Raw genomic sequence first — 18,388 nt, 5'->3', positions numbered from 1 at the left:
AATAATGGGGCTTAATTAAATCAAACTGTGAGTAAGTATGAATTTCCATAACTACTGAAAACAAAATAGAAAACATTGCTCCTTCACTAGACTACTCATGGTCATTGCTGTGATATGTGTGTATATGATTATCTGTATGTATACACATACACTTACACAAACACATATATATGTTTAGGGAGGGTTGAAAAAATTATATTTTTTGTATTTCCTTTCTCTTTGTTTTCAGGATATACACATATCTGATAGAAAAACTGAATGTGGTAAGGATGTTGGTAGGTGTAGTTCTAAGGACAGTTAGATGGTGCAGTGAGTAGAGTGCTGGCTCTGGAGGCAGAAAGCCTTAAGTTCAAATCCAGTCTCAGAAACTAACTAGCTATGTGACCCTGAGCAAGTCATTTAACCCTGTTTACCTCAGTTTTCTCATCTGTAAAAGAGCTGAAGAAGGAAATGGCAAACCTCAAATGGGGTAGGATTACCTCTAGAAACTTGAAATGGACTAAAGAGGAATTTGGAATGGGTAATGGGAAAGGCCTTTAATGACAAGAATCTTCAACTCATAAGATCAGAGATCTTCTCTCTGTCATCTACTCACAGATCATCTAAGTCCAATTCCTCCATTTTAAAAATTTGATGAAAAATTTGAGGAGGCTAAATGATTGGCCCATTCTTCTCTCTAGGAGAGAATGATGGCACAAAGTTTTGGAGAAGGAAAAAGAATCTGTAAGAATGGAGTAGGGGGACTGTGAATTGGAAGTAGTATAAACAAATAATAAGGATTATAGAGAACTCCACAAAGAAGGCCTGAGAATTTTGCCTTGGCTGCAATCCAATTGTTTCTTGGTTTTTGTTGTAATTTTCTCTCTCTCTCTCTCTTACTCCTTTTACTCCCAATCTTTTTTTTTTTTAAGCATTTTTTAAAATTAATTTTTATATAATTATAACATTTTCTTTAGCAGTACATATGCATAGGTAATTTTTTTTTTTTTTACAACATTATCCCTTGTACTCCCTTCTGCTCCGAGTTTTTCCCCTCCCTCCACCCCCTCCCCTGGATGGCGGGCATTCCCATTCATATTAAATATCTTATAGTATATCTTAAGCACAATATATATGTGCAGAACCGAATTTTGTTGTTGTTGTTGTTGTTGCAAAGGAAGGATTGCATTCACAAGGTAAAAATAATCTGGGAAGAGAAACAAAACAAAACTTTTACTCCCAATCTTAATGTCTCATTTCATTGGTGATTCATATGTATCAAGATATCAAGTGGAAGTGTGATGTGGTAAAAAGAGATTCACCTGTGGAGTTCATATTCTGAATCTGACAAATGCTAACTGTGTGACTGTGGGTGAGCCACTTTTCCTTTCAGTGTCCCAGGCAAATCTCTGGTTGTAAGTTACAGAAGTGTTGTCTATTTGCATGAATGGAGAGAGGTGTGACATTAGCTATTCCCTACACCCATGAAATCACAACCATTTCCCTTCCAATGTCACCTCTTGGGGCACTGCTTCTAAAGGAAGGCAAAAAGAAGGATTCCATCTTTGGTTCTCTTAGTGACTGGGACTGAGTTAGTCAAAGTTGACTGACCTGAAAGACATTGAATGTCCTTTTAGAGAAGCTGATGTTTTAGCTTTTCTTTTGATTGACTCTGTGTCTCCAGGGACAGACACTTATTTAGCTGTAGGATTTTGACCAAGGCACTAGACTTCAGTTCACCAGTGTGCTCATTTCTCCCCACCCTGCCAAGCCCAGTGACCAAGTGTTTAATTTTTGGATAGTCCCTTGACTAAACTTTATTTTGTGAGAGAAACAAGTTAGGAAGTTTAGAGACACAAATGTTGGGTATTTCTAGGAGCATCTTGGAGAAAATCTGTAAATATGAGATGACATTGCAATGCTCTTTCAAGGAAGCATACTAATATATTGCCTGAGTAAAAATTTTGTCGGTTAGTAGAGAAATTAGTTAATTAAGAAGTGTTTATTAAGTGCTTACTATGTGCCAGGCACTAAACCGGGCCACTCAGTGCCTAACTCACAATTATTTCACCCAAAATCCTGCTCTCATCACTAGAACACATCAACCTATATATTGATATTTCCTCAAATACCCCAACTTTTTAGTTCCTCCATCTGCTCAGTTCTCCTAACTTCTTCACTCCACCTTTGCTTTATCTAGAAATGGTCATACTCATAATCATGCCATTACCCACAAGTGTTCCACTTCTTGTTAGTGAATTCCGAAATTCCTTTTATCATAAGACTTTCTTTTTCCATCTTTCCCTATGTACTGTGATTCCTAACTTCATTCTTCTTTCAGTCCCTCCAGCCTAAAGTTCTTTCCCAAGCCATCACTATTGCAACTGACTTTATTCTCTTCCCTTTCTGATCTTGACAGACCCTTTAGTGAATCACTTCAATCCAATACTGTCTCCTATACGCAGGTCACTTATCCCCTTTTCCTTTTGTCATTCATGTGTTGTCAAATCCCAAACTTGGGTCACTCCCACTTTCTGCCTTCTTTGCTTATATTCATAAGCTGCTGAGCAAAGCTGAATAATAGCATAAAAATATTTGTGCTTCCTGGGTCGATTTCACATTTGCTATATTGCCTCATCATTCAACTGAAACTGCCCTCAGGAAAGTTCCCAGTGTCAAATTTTTTGGCATTTTTTAGTCCTTTTGGGCTTCTTTGTTCTCTGTTCAGTGGCTTGCTTACTTTGATAAGCTCTGTCTTTTTTTTCTTCAATAGACTTTGCTGTTTTGTAGGTAGTTGTTAAATATTTTGGAACTGTAATATTTTTTATCCTTGGTATACAGCCATGTTTTCCAAGAAGATGTCTTGGAGTGATCTCCTGACATCCTGTGGACTAGACTTTTACTTCTTCCATTTTTCCTAAGTGACATCTATCATAGTTCCATAACCTAAAGTTAAATGACAACATGATGGTTCTACTTTATCTACCAGGATAATGAATCTTTTAAAAAATAATCTTTTATTTGTTTATTTAAAATTTTTTGAAATAATATTTTTTCCAATTACATATAAAGATAGTTTTCGACATTAATTTTTCCCCCTGAGGCATTTGGGGTTAAGTGACTGACTCACCCAGGGTCACACAACTAGGAATTAAGTGTCTGAGGCCAGATTTGAACTCAGGTCCTTCTGACTTCAGGGCTAGTGCTCTATCTACCTAGCTACCTCTCGACATTTAATTTTTTAAATAAAATTTTGTGTTTAGCTGTTTCTCCCTCCCTCAAAGATAAGCAATCTGATACAGTTTATACATGTACAATCATGTTAAAGGTGCTTAAAGGAAGGTGTACAAACATATTTCCATGTTAGTCATGCTGTGAAAGAAGATTCAGAACAAAAGGGAAAAACCATGAGAGAAAAAAATGAAAAACAAAAAATTGTGAAAATATTGTGCTTTATTTTGCATTCAGATTCCAAAGTTCCTTTCTCTGGATGTGGATAGTATATTCCATCATGAGTCTTTTGGAATTGACTTAGATCATTGTATTGCTGAGAAGAGCTAAGTTTTATATTTTATCATTAAGTTGATATTTTTATCATTGCACAGTATTGCTGTTACTGTGTATAGTTCTCCTGGTTCTGCTCACTTTACTCAGCATCAGTTCACACAAGTCTTTTCAAATTTTTCTGAAATCTGTGTGCTCATTTCTTGTAGCACAATAATTTCCAGTACATTCATATACCACAATTTGTTAAGACATTACCCAATTGATGAGCATTCCATCCATGTTCTTTGCCACCATAAAAAGAGCTGCCCCCTAATGAATATTTTAAAAATTGCTATTATGCAGTGACTGCCTCCTATCCCACTCTCAACTCCCACTTAGATGAAAATTTGATGGGGAAATATTTCTCTCATGAACTTTACAGATCATTTCCAATTCTTTTAAGAAAATTAAGCTTTGTTTATTTGAACAACTCTAAGCATCAATAAGTTTTTACCAATGAGGAAAGGAGTGCTTTATTTAAAAAACATGCTAGAAGCTATAAGAAATAATTTAGGATTCTAATGACCACAGTAATGATGTTGGAATGAGGACAACAGTAATTGACACTTATGTGACAATCTAGAATTTTTAAGGAACTTTGTATACATTATCTCATTTGAGACTCAAAACAATCTAAAGAGAAAGGTTCTTCAGTATTATAATTTTTATTTTACATATTGAAATCCAAAGAAGTTAAATGATTTGCCCATGGCCACCCAGCTAGTAAATGTCAAAAGCAGGATTCAAGTTTCCTTAACTCCAAATCTGGGAATCCATTCATTATGCCATCTTACTGTCCTTCAGTTATATAACATTGGGATAGGTCTCTAAAGAAGCTTAAGAAATCTTTTTTCTCTCTGTAAGCTTTAACAAATACTAGGTTGTTATCTCCTTAGGATAGATTACCCATGGTTCTGCCAGAAGAATTCAGTAACTCACAGACCTTTATGTGATCTCCATTTATCAATTGAAATGTGGTGACTGAACTCTTTATATTGGTGATCCATTTTAACAAAGCTTTTTGCCTAATAATACCACTCAGGGACCAGGTCATCAGTCTGTTCAATTTCATACTATGTTATAGCATTACTCTAAGATTATGGAATAAAGTGAAATTATATATTGAGATGTGATAGTTTCAAGTACTGTGAAGTACCGGTTGGGTGCAGATATCAAAGGCATCTCTGTTCCATTCAACTTAGAAACTAAAGAGGGAGATAGTACAATCATTTCTGTACATAGCCACTGAGGAAAAACTATTCTAGAACTAGGTAAAACTGCACCAATAGCCGATAAAACTGAATTGCAAACCCATGGAACCTCCTAAAAGCTTTCTGTTGGGGTAACATTTAATTCGCTGTAATATAACAAGTCTTCCTAGAATTTTTTTCACCTTTGCTTTCATCTTTGATGAGAAGAATTTAAAGGGCAAGAAAATTATATGACTTCTGACATTAAGTAAAAATGAAATTTCTGATATTTATGACCTGAAGTCAGTACACATTTAATACCTTCTATTATATCTTCTATATCTATTGATAGAGTATTATATAGAAAGAGTTCATCGTTAAATTGAATAGTAACCATAACATCCTCAAGTCATTAAAGAGGTTTGGTTATGTTTCTTATACTATACTTACTAAGGCAGAAAAGGGGAATAACATCCAGAGTTGAAGCAAAATATGCTCTATATTTAACTCCTTGATCAAGCAGAGTACCTTTTCAGTATCTTTTGTTTGAGAAAATCCATGATAGAATGTACATGTTTAACCAAAAAAATGTTGTTTTACATGTAATTGGGGAAAATAAAAATTAAAAAAAAAGAAAAGAAAATCTTATGACAGAAGGTTACTATGAATTTAATAACAACTTTAGTGAATTTTAGTGAATTTTGAGGAATTTTATTCATCAAAAAATTTTTGAGGGGGAAGCTAGGTGGCACAGTGGATAGAGCACCAGCCTTGAATTCAGGAGGACCCGAGTTCAAATCTGGTCTCAGACACTTAACACTTCCTAACTGTGTGAACCTGGGCAAGTTACTTAACCCCAGCTTCAGGGGGGAAAAAAAAATTTTTTTTTTTTTGCGGAAATAATTCATTTCTATCATTATATATCATCATAATATATATTATATATCATCATAATATATATTATATATCATCATAATATCATTTCTATCATTTCTATATCTACAGAAGATATTTTTGCTAACATATCAAATATGGATTTAGGGATTTCTTACAATAATAACCCTTCATAGATCCAAAGCCCACTTTTTGGCAGTTTGTTCTGGAACAATCTATTAATGCTATTTTAATTTTTAAATTAAATTAATTTTTTTTATTATAGCTTTTTATTTATAAGATATATGCATGGATAGTTTTTCAGCATTGACAATTGCAAAACCTTTTGTTCCAACTTTTCCCCTCCTTCCCATCACCCCTTCCCCCAGATGGCAGGTTGACCAATACATGTTAAACATGTTAAAGTATAAGTTAAATAAATTATATGTATATATGTCCAAGCAGTTGTTTTGCTGTACAAAAGGAATCAGACTTTGAAATAGTGTACAATTAGCCGGTGAAGGAAATAAAAAATGCAGGCAAACAAAAATAGAGGGATTGGGAATTCTATGTAGTGGTTCATAGTCATCTCCCAGAGTTTTTTCACTGGGTATAGCTGGTTCAGTTCATTACTGAACAGTTGGAACTGATTTGGTTCATCTCATTGTTGAAGAGGGCCACTTCCATCAGAATTGATCATCATACAGTATTGTTGTTGAAGTATATAATGATCTCCTGGTCCTGCTCATTTCACTCAGCATCAGTTCATGTAAGTCTCTCCAGGCCTCTCTGAAATCTATTAATGCTATTCTTTAAAAGCAGGGCTATAAGGGATATTTACATTGTAAACATTTCTTTAATTCAAAATTTCTTTAGTGTAAACTTTGCAAACATGTAAAAATCATTCATTCTTCCCAAGTTTACCAAGTGTCTATCCTGTACAGTTTATAGTATTTGCTGGTTGAGGATGTGGAAATAATTAAGACATGATCCCAGAATTTAAAGAACTTTAAAAATACCAGAGATGATAATAAACAGAGACACCAGTGAAGATGACACATATTTTAAATGTATAAGGGGTGGCATGTCCAATGGAAATTATGATTTAGAATTAGGAGGACCTGATTTCAAATCCTAGTTCTACCACTTACTAGTTAGTTGTGTGACTTTAGGTAGGCTCCTTAATGTTTTCCTCATCTGTAAATAGATGAGGTTGAACAAGATTGTCTCTAAAGTCTCATCTAGCTTTCAGTCTGTGATTTTATGCTAAGGATGGAGAAAGAAGTTATTTTTATTCAGAAGGGTTAAGGAAAACTTTATGGAGAAGATGACATTTGAGCTGAGACTTGAAAAATAGGTGAGTTATCAGTAAGTATAGATTGAAGGGGAAAAGCATTCCAAATACAATAATATGAAAAAACAGATGAAAAAGTGTTAGATGTATTCGGGGGCTGGTCAATACTCCATTTGGTGAGAGGTTAGAATATATGAAGGAAAGTTGTGTAAGATAATACTGGATGGTGGGTGGGTGAGGCTGGGTTGAAGGTGAATAGGAGGAGTTAAGGATCAGCCCTTAGGTGGCAGGCTAATAAGTACTTCAGGTTTTGTTCAAAGTGCTAAAAGTATGTGGAAAGTTGAAAGAAATTCTAAGAACCTGTGAATGCAATGACTACAGTGGTTGTCTGGAAAGGCTTTTTAGAGAAGAAAAATTTTAAAGGAGAAATAGACATAGGTTAGGACCAGAGGTAGTATCATGAGTAGAAAGAAGGACATGATGTCCTGGTGTGAAAAAAAAGGGATGAGAGGTAGAATCATACAATTGGAAGGACCTTAGAGAGCATCTTTTCCCTTGGTTGATCTTTTTTGGTGTCACAAAACCCTTTGGCAGTTTGGTGAAGACTGTAGACTCTGCTCAGAACAGTGTTTTTCAGTAATTGTAGGAAATGCTAAATATCAAATAGAGACTAGTAAAAATAAGGATTTAATATTTTTTTCATCCAAGTTCATAGACATCCTGATATCTGGGTACTCCTGACTTGGGACAGTACCTACTCTAAGGAGAGATGAAGAAACCTAATTGTAGAGAAGTAAATTGTATTGCCCAAGGAGAGATAGCTAGTTAATGGCACGACTTCTGACTGGAAACAGGGCCTCCTCATTCCTCCTGGGCCAGTGTGCTTTTTCCTGTACATCTTTTAAAAAGTGTTCTCCTTACATTTCTTTTTAGCTTCTTATCAACATTCTTTTCCACCACTGTTACTTCTCAATCATTGCTCTCCTCCTTCATCCTCTTGCTCCTCCCCGCCTTTATTTCCTTCTCCATTCCCAAAAAGAGTCCTCCCTGGTAACAAGTAAATGTAGTTGGATAGAGTAAATCCACACATTGAACCGAGGTTGAAAATGTTGTTTTCATTTTCCACATATAGCTAATCCTTTCTCAGCTAAAAAATGGGAGACAGATTTTACCTTTAGCACTTTGACATTAGTCCTTTGGAATATTGCTTTTCCAGAGTTCTAAAGTGTTTATTTTTTGTTTTCCTTTAGATTATTGTGGCCATCATGTAAACTTCTCTGCTTACTTTGGTCTGCATCATTTCATATAAGTCTTCCCAACTTTCTCTGAATTCATATTTGGTTTGTTTGTTTGTTTGTTTTTGTTGTTTTTTTTTTTTGGGCATAGTAATATTACCTCGTACTCAATTACTACAGTTTGTTCAGCTATTTGTACTTATTGGGCACACATTTTGCTTCTGGTTATTAGTCACTATATAAAGTGCTACTCTAAATATTTTGTATCTGAGACCTTTCCCTTTATCTTGAGATTTATTCTTTGTATTGATATCACTGGTAGCATTGATAGTGGTTTATCTACTGCAGCATACCGCATCTTGATAGTCATGGGATAAAATACCATCACTTTTTTTCCAGTACACAGCACTTTTGGAGAGTGTAAAACTAAGTGTTTTGTGAGGTCCAAGTAGAAAGAATTTGACTTGATGAGGTGGATCAGGAAAAGATGATATTTGATATGGCTAGGAATTCTGAAGAAAAGAAGGAGAAGAAAGGCACCCTAGACATTGGAAACAGTGTGAGCAAAAGCATGTAGTCAGGAGGATCCATGAAAAGTTAGAGAGTAATCCAATTTGACAGGAATGTAGAGTACAAGGAAAGCTGCAAAGTTAGGTAAGGGTAAAAAGGTTGGGCAGTGCCAGATCATGGAGGCCTTGAATGCTTGAATAAATGAGTTCAATTTCCTACTCAGGATCCGCAGAAAATTTTTGAATGGAGGACTGACTTGACAAGGTGTATGCACCCTTTAGCCTGTGCTCATTTCTCACATTCCTCATAAAGTCTTAATTTGTGAATTATCCATAGAATTCACTCTTTAGGATTTTATATTTTCAGAACCCATCATAGACATAGCATGTAGATTTACTGGAGCTCTGCTTCTAATTCCCTTATTCTTCTTCCTTATTGTTCTTGGCAGGTGAATGGTCAAGACCTGAAGAATTTACTGCATCAGGATGCTGTGGACCTCTTCCGAAATGCCGGTTATGCTGTGTCACTCAAAGTGCAACATAGGGTGGGCATTCTCTCTGCCTGGGGTGTTTGGAGCCAGTCTTCATATAGCATGCTTTTTGAAGATCCACGTAATTTCCATGCAGCTAGTCCCAACCTTTCCTTCTTTTGTTACCTTCTATGAGTCTTTAGGGGGAGAATTAGAAGAGAGTTTTGAAGTCCTTTTTGTGGTTGTTCACTTATTTTCAAGCATGTCTAACTCTGTGACCCCATTTGGGGTTTTCTTCACAAAGATGCTAGAGTAGTTTTCCATTTTCTTTTCTAGCTCATTTTACAGATGAGGAAACTACAGTTAATATCTGAGGCAAGATTTGAACTCAAGATTGAGTCTTCCTTATTCTATTTATCCAGTGTTCCACCTTGCTGTGCCTGAGTTAAGTCCTTTCTCCTCATTTTATAGATGAGGAACTGAGAATAAGAGAGATTAAGAGTCACAGAGCCAGCAAGTGTCTGAAAGAGTCTCTGACCTCATATCTTCACGTTAGCCCTCTATCCTAGCATGGTGACCAAGAGCTTAATAAATGTTTGATTATTTAATGCAGAATAAATGATAAGAGAAGGAAAAGCTCTCGATGGAGACATGTGTTTCTAGGGAGTTGTCTGAGAAAGGGAAGGAAGATATAGAATGATTTAAGATGTGATTGGTCCAGTGATGGTTTTTTTTAGGATAGTGGAAATAGGTTAGTTTTTAGGCCTCTGGGAAGGAACCAGTAGATAGAGATAGAGATTAGAAAGTGAGAAGAGGTCATTGTGGGGACAGTGTGCTTGAAAAACAAGAGAAAATGGAATACATAGAAGGATTGGCCTTGGCAAAGAAAAGATCATCTCTTCATCAGAGAGTAGAGAATGAGAGATGTTTTCAAGAGATTGGGGATACAAAGTTTCTGTATAGAGGAGTCTATTTTCTCAATAAGGTATGAGGCAATGTCCTCGGCCAAGAGGATGTAAAAAAACCCGAAGACTGTAGAAAATGTGAGAAAAGGTTTGAATTAGCCTTTGTAGAGAGTTTGGAAGGAGTAAAAAGATTGTCTTGTGAAGGACCATTTGAAATGACATGCATTTTTTTAAAATATATCAGATTGGCTCAGTTACTTGATTTCCTCCAGTTTTGTGAATAAAATGAAGTAGATAGTAAGACCATTCCAAAGTTGGCATCTGGGAATTAACATAAGATTGGGGACTAGAGATTTGAAAGTGGAGGATATATAGAGTTGAATTTATTAACTATAGAATCATGATTGGGAAAGGAGGAAGTTTAAGTTAGAGCAGAGTTTTATAAGGCTTGGGAGATTTTTGAGGGATGGAGGGTTTGGAATTCCCAGAGACAAAGCATAGATATAGGAGGAATGCTGGATAGGGAGGTAGGAAATAAATAGATTATGATTTGATACATGGATTTTGAAGGGATTGGTCAATTGACTTGGAAGACTTGGGGGTGGTGGTGAGATCAAAGGTGTGCCGTGTTGAGGTGTGCTGTGGTTGAGGAAATAGGACATTTGAGTGTTTGAAGGACAATAACATGTATATAGAAGTACTCTAGTTTGAGACAAAGGAGGAGAATGATTTGGAAGACTAATAATTGCTACTAGGCTATCTGATGCTTTTGCACTATATATCTTTTGCAAGATATATATCTTGTATGTCTTACAAAGGGTCACTCAGCTACAGGAGAAAATTTATAAGTACCATTTAGGAGAGGAACTTATTAGTATAACTTAGTATTTAGTCAGTTTTATATTTTGTTCTCTGTTTTGTCTGTATCCTAGAAATTTTCTCCTTTTAATGTATTTAGAATTGAGAATTAGGAGAAGAGAACTTTAGGCAGTGAATGAAAGTCCAAACTCTTGATTCCTAGAAAGAGAGCCATCTGGAATTTGACCAGTTTCTCATGTCAAGATTAGCACTGTTCGCCACAGAGAATTAATGTGCTTTCAGAATGATCATTCTTAGAGAGCTTCCACATCTCTGAGCACATTAAAAGCTTATAGGGCTCATGTATCTTCCAGTACTCAGCAAAGCCAATGTAGAACTTCCCATCTGAATCCTCTCTCTCTGCCTTGGGCTTCTGTCTCAGAGGTGTAGCATAAATAACACTGGACGGTTATTGACCTTCCTTCCTGCCTTTGCCTTATGCTCAGGCTTCATGGTGATGCCTTTGTTGGGTGGTGGTATTTCTGAAACACTGGTTAACAAAAAAAATTAAAATTCATCTCTCCTTTTCAGGTGCAAGTGCAGAATGGACCCTTGGGTCATCGAGGGGAAGGGGAACCAAGTGGCATCCCAGTTGCCATGATGTTGGTGCCATTGTGTGCTGTCGCCATGGCAGTGGCCTGGGCCATCATGAGATATCGGCAGCGGCTGTGATAAAAGTTTGTTTCCCTCCAGTGCACCCTGATGAAGATCTTACTTTCTCCCTCTCTCTGTCTACCCACCTATCCACTTGTGTACAGAGCCACCACATGATTTAAAAAGAACGAATGGACTGTTCTGTTCTGGACTGATGTTGGGAGGGGCTTGTCGAACTACTGAGAAGTTGTCATTGTTCTGATGAGGGATGGAAGGAAATGGGAAATCGGTTGGCAAGCTAAGGGAGAGAGTTGTGGGCATGGGCGAGGTGCCTGTTTCACAGGGTAACTAGCGGCTTGGCCTCTGGCTTTGTCTCCTGCCCACCCAGCCCCTGGGATGATACCTTTTCTCTGGCCTGGCCTGTTTCAAGGCCAGTTTGTGTGAGTCGAGAAAGAAGAGATTTTTCTCTATTGGTTATACTTGGGAACTCTGTGGTCCTCATTTTCTTCCTAACTACAAACCTAGGTGCCTACATTGAACAAAGGAGAATGAGGGGGCCATTTTTACCATTGAAAAATGTGATAGTCAATGCCTTATGGAGAATTAAAGAGAAAAAGCTACATTGTGATTTCTAGGTTTCTGATGCTAGGGCTTGCGCTTAATTGAAGATGTAAATACAATCCTACACAGTGAGAGACCACTCTTGAAGAAGCCTGGGCTGAAAGAGGGATGTCTGAGAGAAAATATTTTTTTCCCATGATAGCCATGGGAGAGATCTTCCTCCCTTCCTCCTCCCCACCCCCATTGAAATAGGCACTTTACAAAATCTTTGCAAAAATAAAGTCCAAGATCTTACATTTAAAAATTTTACAATTTATAAAACATTAGCTATTTTACTTCTCCACAGAATACCCTTAATTTCCCATGCACCCTTCTTCCTCCCTCCCCCTTTTCCTTAGTTTTTTGTATCTCATTGTTCAGATCCCTCTAAGTGTGACTGAGTACCTTCTGTCCTAAATTCTTCTGGTCTCTATATGTTTTGATTGCAGGTGCCCAAAATATTCAGAATCTGTTTATGCACAGTTGCCTATTTAGAGTCTGCCCTGAGCTCAGTTGATGGTCTTGTGAATGTTGAGCTAAAAACTTGAGGTTGTTTTGTTAGGTCAGAAGTATCCAGGATGATTCTGGGCAAAATACATCAGATCAGAGATACTTGCAGGGAGTAAAGGGGGGGCCTCTTCCCAGGTTCCTTTTCTCATTCCTCCTTTAATCTTGGAAAGTACTTGCATACTGAGTGAAAACAGCACTTGGTTCAGTTTACAAAACATTCTCTATTCCATCGATATTCAGTTCCAGGGTCCCATCTCATTGTTATAGTCAGTACATCCAGCTACAAAAAGGTCTTTGAATTCAAAAAGTTAACTTAATTAGATGCTGGATTACTAAAAATTGACATTTTCATACTATGATTTATGAGAGAAAGATTAAATTACCTGTTAACCTATTAACCAAACTACTGGGAGCCACAGAAAAAAGTTAGAAGTAAGCAGGAAATTGATTCTCTTCAATGCACAAATATTTATTAAGACCCAAGGCTATGACAAGGTCGTGGCTATAGCTTTCCTTCAGGCTTCCTCCAGCACTGTCCTGCAGAGGGAAACTTATCTGAAGGGGCAGTAACAAACAACACAGAAAGGATGAGGAGGGGAGCCAAGGTAGGGTCCAAACCAAAAAAGATGTGGTAGAACAGACATTTCCTGTGTGGGTTCCATGATGGATCCAGGATTTGGTCAGTGTTTGTATTTCCTCCAAGTAGATTCGTTTTTACCCTCTCACCTTTTGTGGATTTTTTTCCTATTTTCTCATCCAAGTCACTGAAGGTCTATCTGCTGCTGTTTTACTCTCCAGGGTGCCAGTTGTTTTCCCTCAGTCTTTCCATCTGTATGCGACTCATTTTCACTGTGTGGCCAACTCTTCTCCTTTCCTTTCTGTTACTCAGTGCCTTCAGTAATTGTTCTAAGTCATATCTCCCATGTGGGTTACATCAGTATGGCTGCTTTATGCCTATCCTGAATCTTCCTGTCACTCTTTATATTATTTGTTAATTTTCTGAAAGTGTTGTGTTCTTGACATGCATCCTCTATGATCACTGGGAGAATGTGAGTGTTGGAGGTAGGCTTTTTGGCACTGAGCCCTTGGTCTTCTAGAAAGTCCAGCTCCGTTTTCCAGATATGATCTTATCTAATCCCATCTTCTCAATATGGGGACTCAACTCATTTTCTGTCTTTATATCGTGCTCAAGATATACATATTCATTTTCACCCAGCTACTTGTGACAGATGGGGCAATATGCCATTTTCTTCCACACTGTTTTCTATTTGTGTGGATGGTTAGGCCATTCTCATTTATCTTGTCACGTACCTTTGTAGTGTTTGAGGGCTTGATGCAATTAGTGGAGTGCAAATAATTGCATTCTAACATTATTGTTTCTAAATATATATATATATATATATATATATGTATTATGTATAGTACACACACACATACATTTTTAATGTCAGAAAATTCAGCTCTTGAAGTTATGTTCTTATTGTGATAAATGAAATGTGTCTTTTAAGACTAAAAGCTTCCAGGGGCTACATAGGGAATGCTATTTGCAAATTCTTCCTGGGGTACAGAAATGGCTTTTTCCCAGCCTTGGGGAAAAAATGTGTTTCTGCCTTCAAAATCTTATTCTAGTTGGGATGAAATCACTAGCAATCAAAGGTAACAAGTGACAAGTGCCAATGAATAATATCATACAATCCTTATATACTATTAGGTGTTGTATACTTTTATAGTGATTAACTTAGTCTTTGTACTTGTTTCTCCAGGGCCTAGTCTGGTGCCTGGAATGTGGTAGGCATTTAAAGGTTGATTGATTGTTTAGTGAGTAAGAGTTCAGCAATGTTCACTGTGAATTGAGGAACCCTTATGGAACTGGGACTTAAAGGATAGATAAGAGTTAGGAGGAAACAAGTGAGGAAGGAAACAAGGGAAGGAGCAAAGATCTAAAAGGAGGTGTGACTATGCAAGATAGGTTTAAAATTTGAAGGCATAAATGAAAAGCATTTATTAAGTCCATGTCCATGTGTTGGTCACTGTGCTAGGAACTGGGGATCCAAGTACAAAAGCAAGACAGTACCTGCCCTTGAGGAGCTTACATTCCAACTGGGACAGACAGCACATGTAAGGGAGTGCTGTCCTAGGAAGAGTGCTTTGGTTTGGCACATCATACAGATGGGGAGTGGAGTTACACAGGAATCCATTTGAAACCCCCTTTTCAGAAGCAATGATAGTATTGATTTGATTAATGTTCCAAAAGTAAAAATGGTTGATAGTTGGAGGATGATAGGGATTAGAAAGAGATGTGCTAACAGGATGGGCAATAAGAAAATGGCTGATGGAGATAGCCAAATGCCATGTGGAGCAAGAGGATAGATGGTAGATTGCAATCATTTTTAGAGAAATGACAAACCAGTAGTTATTATAGGAAAACTGGCACTTATGTTTATTATTTCATATCAAGTATTTCTTGAATCTGTACCATGTGCAGGAGAAGTAGCATTCCATGGTCAACAGATTGTTGGTCCCAGAGATAAGAACCTTTCCGTTCAGATTCCATCATTGACAAGTCACAATCTTTATGGCTCAGGTTACTGTATGTGACTTATTTCCTGAAATATAGATGGAATGCAATCTGAGACTTCTCAGATTGAGGAAATCACAGATTCTCAATGTGTTTATAGGTTGTGTATTTGTGCAGACACAGGAGTTGCCCTCAAGGCATTTCTAGTCTAGTTGGTGAGATGAAAGATAACCACCTGAAAAGTTAATAATAAAAGCTATCAGTGATAATCCAGAACAATAGTAGAGCTGTTCCAAGGTAGCACTGAGTTAGTTGCCAAGTGAATTAACATAAACCATAATTGCTGTAGAAATTCCACATCAGGAGAGAGTTCTTTAGACTAAGATGACCCAGAAAACTTAAAAACAATTTTTCATACAAGTTGCTTGCCTGAGCTTCCCACCATCCCTGGAATGCAATATAAAGTCCTCTTTAGAATTTACTTTTGGGGTTAGAGTACTGTTCCAGAAGCCCAAGCAGTGATTAGAGGCCTAAATGGATTTTCAACCCCGAATAGAGTATAACCCTGTACTCGAAGTTGGCTCCAAATGGCTTCAGTTGGTGAATGGGCCTGTAGGCTGTGTCCCAGAGCTTTAGGCAAAGAAAGCAGCTTCTGGAATGAACCTTCCCACGTCAATCAGTTCCATCCTTTGCCAGGGCTCATCTCATGGCTCTGATCAGTTGTTTGTGATAGAAACCAAGAGGCAGCCATTTGTAGGGTAGGGAACAGGAAGAGTTGTCTTAGGTTTTTTTAATTTAAAATAAGGAGATGCTAAGACATGTGGTATAGTTGAAAAAACACTAATGTCAGAATCTGGGTTCAAATTCCAAATAATATCTTTAATAATGGCTAATAAAATAGCTAATACTTTTATAGTCCTTATGTGCTAGACATTTTTCTGAGTGCTTTACAATTCTTATTTAATCCTCATAATAACTCTGGGAGACAGATGCTATAACCCCATTTTATCTTTTTGATTTTCACACAATTTTTTTTTCTTCTAAACATTTCTGCATTTATCAAGCTGCACAAGAAAAATCAGATAAAAAAAGAAAAAAGAAAACAACCACCACAACAAAAAAGTTGAAAACACTATGTTCTATCCATATTCAGATCCCATACTCCTTTTTCTGGATGTAGATGGCTCTCTCCATCACAAGGCTATTGGAATTGGCCTGAATCACCTCATTGTTGAAAAGAGCCAAGACCATCAGAGTTGATCATCACATAATCTTATTATAGCTGTGTACAATGTTCTCTTGGTTCTCACTTTACTTAGCATCAGTTCATGTAAATTCAGGTCTTTCAGAAATCATGCTGTTGGTCATTTCTTATAGAAAATAATATTCCATTATATTCATATGCCATAACTTTTTCAGCCATTTCCCAATTGATGGGCATCCACTCAGTTTCCCAGTTCCTTGCCATTACAAAAAGGACTGCTACAAACATTTTTGCACATATGTATAATCCCATTTTACATATGAAACTAAGGCAGGTTACCCAGCAAGTGTCTGAAGATGGATTTGAATTCAGATCTTCCTGATTCTAGTTTTGGTGTTCTACCTATTGCATCGCCTGTCTTTGTAGATAAATCTAATTAATTATTTTTTGAAAATCAAACTGTTTAGGAGAGCTATTTCATACACTGGATGAATAATATATTTTATTTCTGGTCTCCTGAAACAAAAAGTAAACTGTCCCCTTTGATTAGAAGAATTGAAGTCAGTGAGAAGAAAATTAAATTTGCTATTAAATGGAACAGATTTTTCAACCTACCTACTTATTGTATTCAGCTTAAGTAATTTAGGTTATAGTCATGGTGGAAAAATCTTAATTCGGACTTAGTGGTAAATTGAATTTTTAAATTTTCTGAATTTTAATAAATGGCAAATTAAAGATTTAGAAGGATTAAAAAAAAAAAGTTCAATTTCTAATGACTAAACTTCCTCTATCATATGAAATGGTGAATCTCCTGTCACTGGGTGCTTAGAAAAGCTGTACTGTTCTCAAAGATCTAGAGGGAGTTCATTCGCACAGCTGAGAAATTGAGCTAGTTTAACCTCTTGTATCTCCTTCCAATGTAAGATTTTGTGACTTTCTAATGACCTTGCTTAAGGTATAAAAGTGGGCTCATTAAGTAATAATTTACATATTTGTCTAATACTGTCTGCCTGTTGCTTTTCTGCATTTTAAGTCTTTGAATTGCACTCCCATTTTCTGCCCAACAGACTTCTTAGAGCACAGTGTGATCCAGAACAAGTTTTGCATAGGTTAACTTGAACAAATGTTTTGGAGTTGAAGGTCATTTTGTGGTTGTGAGAAATAAAAGACAATTCTGTTACTGCTTTTTATTGGCCAATTGTGACCTTCAGCAAATTGCTTAACTCGATTGCATGACAATTATTGCTCCTTTAAAAATGGATAACCCCTTTCATCATGGATGATTCATAAGATGAAATATGGGTTACTTAAGAAGATAAGGGATTCTCATTGCTACTCAGTAAGCAAAGATCAGTTGACTGCTCATAAGACAGGATTTAGAAGACATTTTTTTTTCATTTCTGAGTTTTACCAGATAACTCCGAGGTTCCTTCTATTTATGAGTCTAAGCACAACCTCATTCGGAAAAATGTCTCAAGGATTTCTGGACTTCAAAGGTGAGAATGCCCCACCTGAGAAAGAAGTGATGACTCCTCTTTTCCAGTTTAGGATGGGAAGCTATCCAGGGGGGGAGGGGTTACTTGGCAGATAGTGGATTTCTCTCTAACAAAGGTTAAATGGCCACTTGTTGGTTTTGTTGCAGGGGGATTGTCTTTGAGGCATGGACGAACTGAACAAATTTGCAAGAGGCAGGATGAAGTTGTTGAAAAGTTTGGGCAAAAACTTGGGTGTATTTTTGATAGGAGTTGGATGCAATAAGGCTAGAAAGGTGGATTTCATAATCAATTTCTAATTGATATTTCAAGCTATCAATAGTGATAAGAGCGAACCTGAGATTTAGGAAGATCATGTTGGCAACTCTGGAGGGTTAATTGGGAAGGCATGAGATTAGAGATAAACTAAAGAAATCTGTCCCTTAATGTGGAGATTTTGGTTTTCATTTTATGATTAGTAAGCTTATTTTCTAGGTGTAAAGTACAAGCCATTATCAGTATGTCAGACATGTCAGAGGGAGCAAGGTTAATGTTGATAGTCTGAATTTAGAAGAAACAAATCTGAAAGTAGATGATTGGACTGTATATATCTCTTGGGTTCAGAGTTAGG

General features: G+C 36.8%; 1 protein-coding gene across 1 annotated transcript in view; it reads left to right on the top strand.

Moving 5' to 3' along the window:
• SYNJ2BP (synaptojanin 2 binding protein) overlaps positions 1–12,318 on the top strand; it is a 28,389-nt gene extending 16,071 nt beyond the window's left edge. The window contains exons 3-4 of the mRNA XM_074290164.1: positions 9,076–9,171; positions 11,391–12,318. Of these exons, the coding sequence (XP_074146265.1) occupies positions 9,076–9,171; positions 11,391–11,531 (237 nt within the window). The 3' untranslated portion in view covers positions 11,532–12,318. The remainder of the gene's footprint in view (positions 1–9,075; positions 9,172–11,390) is intronic.
• Positions 12,319–18,388: the final 6,070 nt, after the last annotated feature.

Source organism: Sminthopsis crassicaudata, chromosome 2 (assembly GCF_048593235.1).
Source record: "Sminthopsis crassicaudata isolate SCR6 chromosome 2, ASM4859323v1, whole genome shotgun sequence".
NCBI classification, from domain to species: Eukaryota; Metazoa; Chordata; class Mammalia; order Dasyuromorphia; family Dasyuridae; genus Sminthopsis; species Sminthopsis crassicaudata.
The sequence above is the reverse complement of the archived record's forward strand: the minus strand, read 5'-3'. Positions and strand labels throughout refer to the sequence as shown.